Below are 12963 nucleotides of genomic sequence, written 5' to 3'. Positions count from 1 at the left end.
GTGTGGTTGCCACCTGGTGGAAGTGAATGATTTGCCATCTGCAATCGATGCAATTCGGTAGCTAATTGTCACTGCCGTTTGCTTCTGCTGGCGTGGCTACCTGCTATTGTAGGCCGGAGTCTAGGGTAAAAGAGCCAGTTTAGAGACACTCAAGAAAAAAAGTGTAATTTTGGGTGGGATTTTGCAAATTTGGTTAGATTTGAATTTTGAAATTTGCATGAGATTCCTCATGCAAAGACGGATTAGGTAATACCAAGTTTGATATTTTTCTGATTTAATTTGGGCAGTCAATTTGAGAAAGTTGAAATTTTGAGGTCTTTTAGGGGTTAGAAACACCCAAGGCCCAGTAATGGTACAGTTTTCAACAAATCACAAGTTGACACATAAACAAGATTCCTCGCATATTCCAAATTTTTGTCTCTAAATTGGGGCGTGCATGACTTTTAAAAGGCACATGTGTTACAGCTGGCTCCTTTACCCTACCACATCAAATGTATGCGCCGTTTGGAGCTATTCGCTAGCTGCGGGTACTTTCGATGATGGTGAATGCATAGATGACGAGTGAGTTAGGGTTTATTTCCTTGAGGGGGGTTCCCACCAGGTGAAAAGTATTCCCTTCATCTGCATATGCACTATGGCAGATTTAGTTTTTTCCAGTTCCCTTGAGCGTGGCAGGTTTTTTGAATACGAGTCGAGGTTTCTTGAGGTTGTTTTGATTTGCCTTAAAAAAATTCTCTATTTCCACTCCATCAAGCTAAAACAACTCTCCGCCTTCTTTTTGTTCCTTTGTAGCTTCTTATTAAAGCAATATTATGAGGTCTTTGAGGTCTCTTGGGCTTGTCTCTACAAAAGAAATTCGTCGATTCTTCTTCATCATCTTCTACTCTTCTTTTAACGGTTTTTTCTCTTTTGAAAACCATCCAGTGCTCTCACAACTAAAATCATTACTAATATATCATCAATATCAATTCCTCGTAATAAAATTATTTTATTTAAATAACTATGCTTAAATACAAACTGCTCAATCATACACAACATGAAATTTGATAAAAAGATGCAACCTATCTAGAAATGACAAAGAAAAGGTATGTACACCAATAATGATATCGTGAGTGCACTTAGCTTTGATAAATGAATGTGTTAACGATCTCCATAGTCATAAGTTGGTTCCTAGATCTTCCTTTATTGCTCTCCATAGCATGCAAGAGCTTCGCCTTGAGCTCTGATACCACTGCTACAAACAAAAGGCGGGGTGTCCTTGCAAGATGCACAAAAATACCATTCTACGAGCACGGAATCATAAATTTGCATACCTGAAAGATTGTATACACACCAAAGATGAATTGCGCTTGCACATATCAAAGATATACCAAATTTGTGAGGTAGAGAGTGCGTGAGAGAGAAGAGGAATACCTGCAGGTGCACCTCTTATAGTGGAGTGCTACATCAACATCTAAAATCTCTCTAGATCCAAATATGCATTTTCATCATCAAGGAAGTGCTGAATCTGGAGCGCCTTTTCCTTCTCAAGCTTTTTCTTAGACTATGGCAGTCCTGAGAATAATTTGAATCAGAGTCTGAGTCTAATTCAATCATTACGGCCTTACCTTTTAATTTTGTTGTTCCCCTAGTTATTGTCCTTGCCTGATCATTGCGGCCTTACCTTTCTGATTCTGTTGTCCCCCTGGTGGTTGTCCTCCTGTGTCTGATGGTGGAGTGCCCTCTTGATCATGCTGACGGGTCTGATCCCTTGGCTCTTTATCTCCTTCAGATATGCTGGGTTTCCCTCCCGACGATGCTCCAAGCGCTGGTGGTGGTGGCGGCGAGTCATCATCATCCTTCTTGCCAGATGTGCCTTCTCTATAATCATCCCATTTGTCATCTTCTTCATCTTCATCCTCCTCATCATTCTCCTCATTATCCTGGTTCCTTTGTAGGTGAACGTTCTATAAGTGCTTGGTTGGCCAGTGTTGTTGTATAACCGAAGCCTTCTGTTCCAGATCCCAGTGCATTCCTTCGACTAGGGTTTTGAGATCTTCATGCCTTACTGTCAGATTGCCTTCTGGATCTGTAATTTCCCCTAAGGATTGATAGATGTATTTGGCCAGAATGGATGCCTTGAAAGCATCATGTACCTGCTTGAGTCTCCAAGACTTCACCATCTGGTGTTCTAACTGTATATTCTGAATCTCCAGTTCTCTTGTTAGCTTTTCCTTATCTGCACGCAGCTCTTGATTCTGTTTCTTGAGTTGATCAACTTCTACTTTCAATTCTCTTGTCCTTTGTTCATCTCGCTCTATTCTTCTCTCTGCCTCTGCAATGTGCTCTTTTAAGTCAATGAGCTGCTTCTTATCATCCCGCAAATCATTTAGCTCTTGCTTATATCCCTCAATTCTCTTGGTGGCTTCATCAAGCTGCTTCTAGAAGTTTCTTTCTACATTACGGTCTATAGCTTGATACCCCTCTACCATCTGGCCTATAGCATTGGCCATTGTGCTCCAGGCTGTCTAAATTGTGGCTACGCACCCATCTGTTAAAGTCTGCAGATTTGGTTGACTAGGGTCATATATTACAATAGGACCTTTGAAGGGTACTAGCATGTCATTTGAATTCTTTAGCACCAGATCCCTCGCAGCTTGTCCTTTTGCAGTGCTTGGAGTCTGTCCACCATTGTTGTTATGATTGTGGATGTTACCAGGGCCCTTTCCATATTCTTTGGTTGAGGACTTCTTGGAACTTCCATCGCCGTTGTTGCAGTGGCACCCTTTATCTTCTCTGATGATGATGCTAGTTGGAATCCTTGACCAGAACCTTCATGTATTGTGCTTTGAATGGTTGTGCCTGTTGTTTGTTTGTTTTTTGCCCGGATCTCCGCCAGATAGTCCTTTGTGATCTTTGCCTTCTTTGGAGTCCTTTCTGAAGACTCCCCCTCTCCTTGTGTCATCGGCCTCTTTCTCGATACTAGCACCACTGCTCCCTCGTTTGGAATTGTTGTTTCCAACGCCAGTTCCTGAGTTTCTAGAGCCGATTGCTTGGTGATCCTTTTCTTGGCCAGTTCCACATTCGGATGTACTGGTATGGAGGTGGCCCAGTAGAAGAATTGCCACACATACCAGGCTTTAAACAGATGTTGCATCCTGGTTTTTGCCATCTAGGCAATAACACTGTTAAAGAGCAAAGTGTTGAGGTTGATTTTGGCCTGACTATCGTTGGCTCTAGCCAGCAGCATACTAAACAGCTTTTCATACACATATGTGGGATTGTTCTTTAGGTTGATTGCCTTCACAGCAAATTTTTAGGCCCCTTTGTTTGCTAGTGCCGACACAGGAATGCCTTGTCCCCCATCCTTTCCCTTCTTTTGTGTCTGTGCATTTTCGCGTAAGAATTTCCTCACCTCATCCCCTGTGCATCATCGAATGGTAGCTGAAAGATATGCGAAATAGCAGCAGCTGTGATCTGGAACTGGGGACCATTTACTATAACAATGACCATGGTTGCATCCAACGTCTAAACCACTTGCTTGAGCACATCTTTGTCGAAGCTTAGCCTGGCTACCTCTACCAAAAGCTCCATACCCCAAATCTTTAACAAAGCCCTTTTTGTTTGTGAAAACACATACCTGGTTAAAGCTTGATGTGGAATTTTGACCTGTTGTTGTACTAGGTCATTCTCCCGCTGCAGCTCTTTGAGTGCCTCGCTCTCTTCATTGAGCACTTCTTGCATTGCTTGCAATGTTAGTACATCATGCTTTGGCATCTGCGAGCTTTGTGTTAAGCTAGTGTTAGAGAAAGAGAAAGAACTTGATGAAGACGTAGGCGATGTAAAGCCTGTGGTAGTTGTGTGTGTAGACTCAGGTGTTAGCGAGGGTGATGAATGTGCAAGCTTTACAGGTGTTTGCATAGCAAGAAGAGCCCTATGTGTAGCAACACGTTTATATAGAGGGTCTTGCACTCTCCTCATAGTAACCCTTACTGGCGCCATGAATGCCCCGCAATTCTCGCTCCTTGAAATAGCAAACTATAAGAATGACGTGGCTGGCATGCATTGGTCGCTCTTTATAATGATTATGGGTGAGACTCCCTCTTTAGTGTCCACCTTCTCATGATTTGTAGGTCTGCCCATTCTTTGGCAAATGTCACATGTTTTGCAAAAAACCCTTACATCTGAGATCATGCTCTGCCACCATAGCCCTACCTGCAAAATTTTCTTGTAAGTGATGTCCACTGAGAAATGCCCCCCACACTACCTTCATGTGCCTCAGAATAATTTGCATTCTTACACTTAAGGTTACACATCTTCTTAGAACCCCATCTACCCCCAGTCTGTATAATGATCCTTCGATAATGGTAAACTTCAGACTTTTGACAATTAGAGCCTTCTTCTGATTCTGTGACCAGTCCTCTGGAATAGCCCCGTTATGAAGGAGCTTGTATACCTCCTGCCATTCAAGATTTGGTTCCGCTGTTGTCGATGTCTGAAAGAGCTCAGCATCTACTGGTTCATCCCTTAGTGATTCAGATGACCAACCCTCATTACTCCTTGATAGGAAGTCTACTCCACAGTGTGTCTTGCTTGGTTTGTGGAAGATTCTGAAGTTGAACTCCATCAGGAACATCATCCATCTTATTAATCTCCCTTGAATGATTACCTTGTTGATCAAAAATAGCAGTGACTGATGGTCCACGTAGACATGAAACACTTTGCCTAGAAGATAATGTCTGAATTTGGTGGCATTGAATACCATTCCCAATGCCTCTCTCATTCGTTAAATAGCCCTGCTCCGCTTTGCTAAACCTCCTACTGGCGAAGTATACTGGGTAATCGGTCCTACCATTTGGTTGGGCCAGAATAGCTCCCATCGTCCATCCCATATGCATCAACATGCACATGGAATATGACTTCCTAGTTAGGTTGTTGGAGTATCGGCTTCATACTGATTGCTTTCTTTAGAGACTAGAAACTGGCTTCACATTCTTCGGATCACACAAACTTCACTCCCTTTTGGGTTAACTCATACAACGGAATTGCTTTAGTCACGAACATATGAATGAACCTTCTATAAAAATTAATATATCCCAGAAATCTGCTCAATTCAAACACATTCATTGGCCTTCTAAACTCCCTTAATCTTATCTTTTGCCATTTATATTCCGTTTTTGGATACCACATGCCCAAGCAACTGCCCTTTCCATACCATGAATATAGACTTGAAATGATTCAGGTAGATGTGTTTCTCTCTGCACCTTTGAAAGCCCATCTCTAGGAATAGTAAATGCATTTCTTTAGATGAGTAAGTCGTGAGATCATCAACGAAGATTGCCAAAAACTTGTGCAAGAATTCACTAAAGATTTCCATCATGCATCATACATGGAGTATTACAGAGTCCCAACGACATTACCAAATACAGGAATGCTCCCCACTCCATGATGAACATTGTCTTGGCTCTGTCTTCAGGTGCGATCTTCAGCTGATTATTGCCACTATAGCCGTCTAAGAAGCTGTACATTTTGTGCCTGTCTATTTCATCCAACATCATATTTGTAAAGGGTAGTGGCAAATTCATGCAGTCTCAGCGTTATATAAGAAGTCAAGAGGATACTGCTTATACACAAAAAAGGTTGAACAATGGTTCTTTAACCATCTTGATCTTGTATGTAGATGATATGTTTATCGTAGGCAAATCAATTGATGAGATCAATCAGTTGAAAAAGATGTTAAGCACCCAGTTTTCCATGAAAGGTTTGGGAAATGCCAATCACTTTCTTGGTATGCAAATCAAGAGAGACATGCAACGTGGAATTCTTGAATTGTCTCAAGAAAAGTACATCCACAAAGTCTTGCAACGTTTTAGTATGCAGCGGGGCGGATCTTTGATAGTCTAAGCATTGAGCTTTGGATAGTCCACACACACCCATAGCTTCCCATTCTCCTTCGGGACTACTATGATTGGAAGTAGCCAATCACTGCTCGCCACCTCTGTGATGAACCCAACCTTGAGAAGGTTGTCAATTTCTTCCTTAACCTTCTTGGCATAGTTCGGATTCATTCTATACCTTTGTAATCTGACTGGTTGAGCATCTAGTTTAAGTGGTATACGATGCTGGAAAATGTTTGGATCAACCCCCTTCAGTTCCGAATGCTCCCAAGCGAACACCTTTATATTTTTGGAACAGTTCCCTAGCTCTGGCTTGACTTTCTCTATCAAATGCTTGTTGATCTTTACCATTTTTGGATCTGACTCTGACCCGAGGTTCCATTCTTCTATTTCTTGATCATCTGGAAGTAGCCAATTTGGTGTCCCACCTTTTCTCTTGGCTAAAGATTCGGCTTCCTTCTCAGTCCAAATTCTAGCTTCATAATCGTTGTCAGATTTATATGAGTGCTGGTGATCTCTATCCCCTTCATACATTTGCTGACTTGCACCAGATGGCAATCCAACATCATTGTTCCATGGGTCAATGTCTGATTCTTCTTCGTCTTCTCCGATTCTTCTTCCATTGACTGATCTAACATCAAGTCTTCTGCTCGCCCATATAGATTTACTGATCTAGTTCCTTCGTTTGTTTCCAAGAAATCTCTGGAAATTGATGTCTTTGCTCTTCAGCTTTCTGCTTATCCAGTAGCACTGCATTCAAATCAATTTCTACTATAGAGAAGATACTCAGAGATGCGAGCATTCACTCGATCTTCTTGGACCCATACTTCTTGCAGAGCTATTCTGGTCGAAGCGCTCTCTTCCAGCTCCGCGTATTGTTGGTTTGAAGTTGAATTTACTTATTCGGGCCCTGTATTGTCAGAGTCTGCCCTGCGTAATCATGAATGGCTTGTGCACTCCTTAGCCATGGCCCTCCTAGTAGCATGCCATATGCACCTTGAACATCAAGTACTAGGAAACTGGTTTTGAATTTCTCAGATCCAATCTTGATCTGAAAATTCTCAACTAGACCATTGGCTTTAACTATTCTTTGATAGCCATTCTTACCCAAAAAGAAGCTGGTTTCATTTCCGTAATCCCCAGCTTCTGCCTCAGGTGATCTCCCATGATGTTAACTCCAGCGCCGTTGTCCAGAATGACTCCTAATAGAGGTTCCCATTGTTTCTTGACTTTGTAGTCGATCTGGATTAATGGCACTTCATCATCTTTAATATTTGAGAGATCCATTGTCAATGCTTTAGACTCCTTTCATATCTTTCTGATAAATTTCACCACCTCAGGTAGAGTCTTCTTGATGTCATCCAACTCTATCGTGAGTTGCTGAATGTGCTCACAAATCTTCACATATATTTCATCTTGCTCATTTCTCGAGCTGTCATTTGAACTAGACCTTCTCCCTTCAGAAAAGCTCTCTTCACATTTCCAAGTGTTGGTTCGGTTCCTTTTGGCTGGTGGACTTTTCTTGGTGTCTTCAGGCATGAACAATGTCTAAATCCAAGTCCATCGATTCAATCGTGCTCTCCAGTCTTGGTCTGATTCATGCCTTCATCACCATCGATCTTCATTGTGCCGCTCGACTCCGCTTCTGCATCCCTCTCTTCTGGAATGGTGGGCATCATCTTTTGGATGGTGTGGGCATCCGAGCATTCAGGTGGCTCTGGCATCATCCTCTCTAGTAATCTGAGCTACCAGTAGATGTTGCTCTTGCCACATGTTGTTGGGCAAAAGAAAAAGTGGCACACCTCTATAGCTATATTGCCCAAGAGTGTTCAAACTTCAACCTTAGCACCAAAAAGTATACCAAAACAACCCTTAGTAAACCCCAACCAAAAGGCCTATGCTCCCTTGGGAATTTACTAGCACTCGCCCCCCAAAAGACCATAGCACATAGGAGGAAAACCATGTCAAAGCACGGATTTATAGCTCACGCTGACCTATGCATATGAAAACAAGGGCTTCCCACCATTGAACATCACAAACCCACAATTTCACCATGGATTCCACAATTCATAGATACATGTCCTCAAAATCTGTCTGCACACAATTTGCCACTAAGCTACCATAGCCATAACCCTGTAGAGAGCTAGTCGTAACATGAAGAGCAATTGGGACACTTTAAAGCTTGGAAGAAATGTTGAAAAATAAATGGCGAGAAAGCTGAAGATGACCAAAATTGATTCTACACGCCATTATGTGCAAAATTGATGTGAGCAAAGAGCTGTCCCAATACAACTACACGTAGAGAAGGCAAGGCGAGGGTAAAAAACTGCATCAAAAAGCACCAACGAGGCACAATGACCCAAAACCTACAATTTTTTGAACTTTGGATGAACTTTTTTAAGTTTTTACATGGTTTTAGTTATATACAAGTCTCGCTTCAAAAAAACTCACTAACGGGCACTTACAGTAACCTGAGAGCTGGTGCTCCACTAGCGACTTGCCCTGCATGTACATGTGCTTGCTAAAGCAGGCTAAAAATCTCACAAAAAGAAACCCCACACACCTTTTTGACACACTGCATCATGTCCATATATACAAATTTACAATAAATAGGGTTTTCAAAATGCACGCAACAACGTCAACCTCCTTAACATTACCCTTGGCCTTCCAGGTGGCTCGTTGTGCCTCCCAGCTTCCAGTAAGTGAAGCTAAATTCTTATTGGTCCTCTAGGTCAACTAGCCAATAGGAATTAAGCTTACACAAGCGTTGCTCAATTGTCATTGGACCCCTTGGTAAATTTTCCAATAGGAATTTAGGGGTCTTAATTCTCATTAGTTCTTTTAATAAGCTTTTCTAAATTATTTAAGATATTGGTGGCTTAGAGGTCTCTGAATGAACTCCTTGGCTTTTGCTATGACCTTATTTGCTTCTTCATTTGTCCCTCATTCTCCTCGATGGAGCTTTGTTGCTAACCTTGAAGCCAAGATCAACTCTTGGCTAAGTATATTTGAAACATGTATGTTTCAAAATTGATTCTTTTTCGGCCAAGCACTTATCGTAAGCCTCTTTTTCATCGTATGTAGAAGAAATATATACAAGAAGGTATTAATGAGAGTTTCTATACTAGGATTGACAATCTAGATGACCATAGAAAGATAACCTGATGAAAAACAAGTGTCTTCGGTGTACGCTTTTATTTAAGTCGAGCATTGGGCATATAAATACATGTCCATGCAAGGTGAGTGCCTGAAAAAAAACAAAAGAAAAGTGCTTAATGAAAGGTGTGCGAAAGCAGTACCTGTTCGGAGAGAAAGGAGAGAGAGAAAGAGAGCACACAAAGTCAATGGAGTAGTATGGTAAAAAGGCCCTCGCCCTAATTCTTCTATGTATATAAAGAATAAAATTAAGTTAGTTCAGTCAAGTGGGGGGCCGACGAACATCGAACGTCCAGCCCAAGGCAAAGGCATATCTCCTTTTAACCCCAATAACCTCCCACTTAAAGGCGAATGTGCCGATAAGTGGATCGCTCCTTGACAAAGCACCATTTCGCATCAATTATTTCTTGCTTAAAATAGAAGCATACCGTACAACCCTCTATGTTTGCTAATCACATCGAGTTTACCACACATGCTAATCAAGGGAATGCCTTCAATCTGAGATCATAATAGGATCCTCCTTGACAAAGCACCATCATGTAATTCACATTTTCTTACTTAAAATAAGAGCATTAACAATAAATTTTAAACATTTTGCTAACCAGGTGCATACCTAAGGCTTCAATATAAGAAGCCTTAGGTATGCACCTAAGGCTTCTTAAAATAAGAGCATTAACAATAGATTTTAAACATTTTGCTAACCAGGTGCATACCTAAGGCTTCAATATAAGAAGATGACAAACACTTTCTATCAAAGAAACTCACCCAAAAATACCATCATCAAATCCTTGTAATCCATCATTTGAAGTAAAATAACCCATCTACAATACTTGTGCTTGAGAATTCTCATAGCCATACAAATTTGAATTAGTAAAATTATGTATATCCACTACCTTCATCAAGAACCTTCCAAAGTGCCTTTGATCTTACAAAAGCAACATGGCATAAACAAGGAAGAAAAGCAACGTGCGGTATCCATTCTTGATAGCTTAGGTGCACCTAAAGCTTATGCAAAGAGAATAACAAGTCATTCAGTATTGATATCCATGCAGATTAATGCATACTAATGTAGAGCTAAGCAATGACCATCTACAATGTTAGGCAAACAATTATCCCAAAAAAACACGACAAGACCCGCACAAGCGAACCACTTTTACAGAAGACAGAAGGGTTATTTTCTACACTTAAGCAATAAGAGTGCTGCCTTTCAATGATCTATTGAAAACGTACCGTCAAGGTTGTGGGGAGCAGCGCATCCTAGCCATCCTGTGCAGAATTCAGTGGGCGTCCACTGGATGCCCGCCATCTCAGTATAAGGAATGTCAGGGGACACTATCAGCCTGCACACCACTCATTGCTTGGCAGATCGGCATCTGGAACAGCTCATGCTGCTGCCAACTCAGCACTCAGAATCCCCCAGGCCGTGAAATCCCCTGGAGCCGACAGCTCAGCATTCAGAATGGAATCTTGGCCGCCCTACCTCGCAACACTTAACGCCAGGAATGGTCCACCAATGACCATTCCCAGAGTCTGTGCTCCCAAGCTGGCTCCTCGCCTCCACTGGTCACCAGCCTTGGTCACATAGGTTCTTGGAAATGAATGGTCACTGGCGGACCATTGCCTACCCCAAACTTGCCACAAAGCAACAGATGGGTGAGAATTCACAGATAAAAGTGTTCAATTGCAACTACCTTACAAGATAAAAAGCCTGATAAATATCATTCTAACAACAATTGGCAAAGCTCAATTCCGTAAATAAAACTCACCTTCCTCCCAAATAGCTGAGACCTTACAAGACCCGCAGAGACTCATCCACTCACTTTGACACACAATTCTTTCTGGAGGTGAAAATCTCCATTGGAACTTGCATTCACTAGCGTTTATACAGAATATAGAGCGTGAAAGGCTTCCTTGAAGCAAATTTTGTAAAATTTTCATTGCCAATCCACAGCTGGCACAGCATCTGTTGATAGCTGCATGAAAATAGATGATAGGCAACATCGAGTAGTACAAGCTTGCAGTTTGCACCCAAAGGTCTGCATACAAAGGTCCGACACAAAAGTTCAGCCTCAATAACCTGCGGGCAAGGCTGAGAAAGTAGTCCCAGAAGCGCATTTACAGCTGATGCGGACACACTCCCTCTGTGGATGAGCCATATCCAAAGACACCTTCAGCACATGCCCCTCAAGTAGCAAATTGTGGAGGTAAACTCTGCATACCAATCTATCATTGACTTCGATTTCGCTACTCTCCATGCAAATATCTACATACCAATCTATCATAGACTTCGATTTCGATACTCTCCATGCGAATAGCTACAAATATCTCCATGTCTGCAAGTCCCATCTCTTCTGTAGAAAAAGCAAAGTTGCTGCTTTTTAGGACGGTTTGCTGCAAATTTCTGGAGCCTATTCCACAACTCTCTTGTTTCTTCACTGCACGTTGACATGAACTTGTCATGCGCTTCTTTACCCACCCACAGTTTGAGATTTAAATGGTAGAGTGTGCGGTAGCGACCATGATTCAAGATCAAGATGATGAAGGGGATACCTAACTGTCGCAACATCCTTGTAGCTACCCTCCACATTCCATACAACTCATCATCATCCAACTCCGACATCCTCTCAACGTGTCGGCCAGGCATAATAGAACACCCGGTCCTTCCTTTTGCGTCGAGCCTACAGACAGCATATGGCCGAAGCGAAAACTCCTCAAGTATACACTCTTTTGACGCCATGCCTGGTTCTTGCCCTACGAACAGATTAGTATCAGGGCAACAACCAATGCAATCATCATACGGAGCCACATCCGGTCCATTGCGCTCCTCGTTAAAGAAAACTTCAACCCGAAAGTCACCATCACCATCTCTCACTTTCATGTGAAAATCTTGGAGCTGGCGAAATCCTTCGAGTTCTGCAGCTATGTCTCTGAAGAAGGCCACAACCTCTTGCTTGGGCATGGTTTCCATAAATTCAACAAAATCTTTAGCAGGCGGCTTTGCATATTTCAGCTCAAGCTTCAAGCCAGGTTGGAGATCTGTGCAAATAACACGCTCACTGACAAGTGCGGTAGGCTTTGAAAGAAACCCTGCACGGGGCAGCAACGGCTTCCTGACATTCTAAAGATGTTACTGAAAGCACTAACCAGCTGCTTGCTCCCATGTGTAGGAGAACCTGCAACCTGATCATTGCAATCTTTCTCAGAAGAGGATCAATTGCTCCGTCCCTCCCTAATGAGGATTGTGCAAAAATGTGTGTGTGTGTGTGTGTGTGTGTGTGTGTGTGTGTGTGTGTGTGTGTGTGTGTGTGTGTGTGTGAGAGAGAGAGAGAGAGAGCGAGCACATACCTTGTGAAGCGAGCACAGAGCTGCAAAAGTGGTGGCGAGATGCAGAGAAAGTCGTGGAGGCATTCAGAAGCGCCATTGTAGACGAAGAGAAGGACAGACACTCCTCACCCTCATCTTTAACCTTCCAACCCCAGTTCTAATTAAGTGACGTCCCACATTTTAACTCATAACCATTTGAGATTTTTTGGACGATGGCAATGGAGAGAATGGTGTTCCACTAAAAGACCACAGCGTAGTGAAATGATGAGAAGACGGTGGGAAGTCAAGCGTGAGTGGGCTCTCGGGCGTGGAAAATAGGAGGACCAATTCTGTCGAATAAGGTGGTTCTTGTCCAAGTTTACTATTTTTGAGCGCTATGTGAAAAGAGAGAGAAGCTTCTTTGTAGATGGTGGAAACCGACCCCAATGTAGCAATAGCGGAATTTACCAGCGGTAGTTACTAAGGCAGTGCATCACACAGTCAACCAGTTCGGCGCCTATAAAGGGATCACTATTTCATTTTGAGGACACCTTTTGCTATTAGCTTAGAGCTCTTGTACTTAGCAGTCATAAGCCGCAACTTTGTATCTGAATTACTATCTGAAGAA

The 12963-nt window shown here is 42.3% G+C and overlaps 1 protein-coding gene across 1 annotated transcript; it reads right to left on the bottom strand.

Moving 5' to 3' along the window:
* Positions 1–1028: 1028 nt before the first annotated feature.
* LOC147444252 (uncharacterized) lies at positions 1029–12633 on the bottom strand. Its single transcript, XM_086526935.1, has 11 exons — positions 12378–12633; positions 12177–12212; positions 11505–12068; positions 11304–11383; positions 10263–10323; positions 4162–4194; positions 2696–3072; positions 2136–2420; positions 1664–1807; positions 1414–1554; positions 1029–1313 (listed from the first exon to the last, which is right to left on the bottom strand). Exons 1-10 carry the CDS (start codon positions 12451–12453, stop codon positions 1465–1467), a joined length of 1746 nt encoding a protein of 581 aa, XP_086383061.1. The 5' UTR covers positions 12454–12633; the 3' UTR covers positions 1029–1313; positions 1414–1464.
* Positions 12634–12963: the final 330 nt, after the last annotated feature.

Source organism: Adiantum capillus-veneris, chromosome 13, assembly GCF_014529385.1.
Source record: "Adiantum capillus-veneris isolate H3 chromosome 13, ASM1452938v2, whole genome shotgun sequence".
In the NCBI taxonomy this organism is placed as follows: Eukaryota; Viridiplantae; Streptophyta; class Polypodiopsida; order Polypodiales; family Pteridaceae; genus Adiantum; species Adiantum capillus-veneris.
The sequence above is the reverse complement of the archived record's forward strand: the minus strand, read 5'-3'. Positions and strand labels throughout refer to the sequence as shown.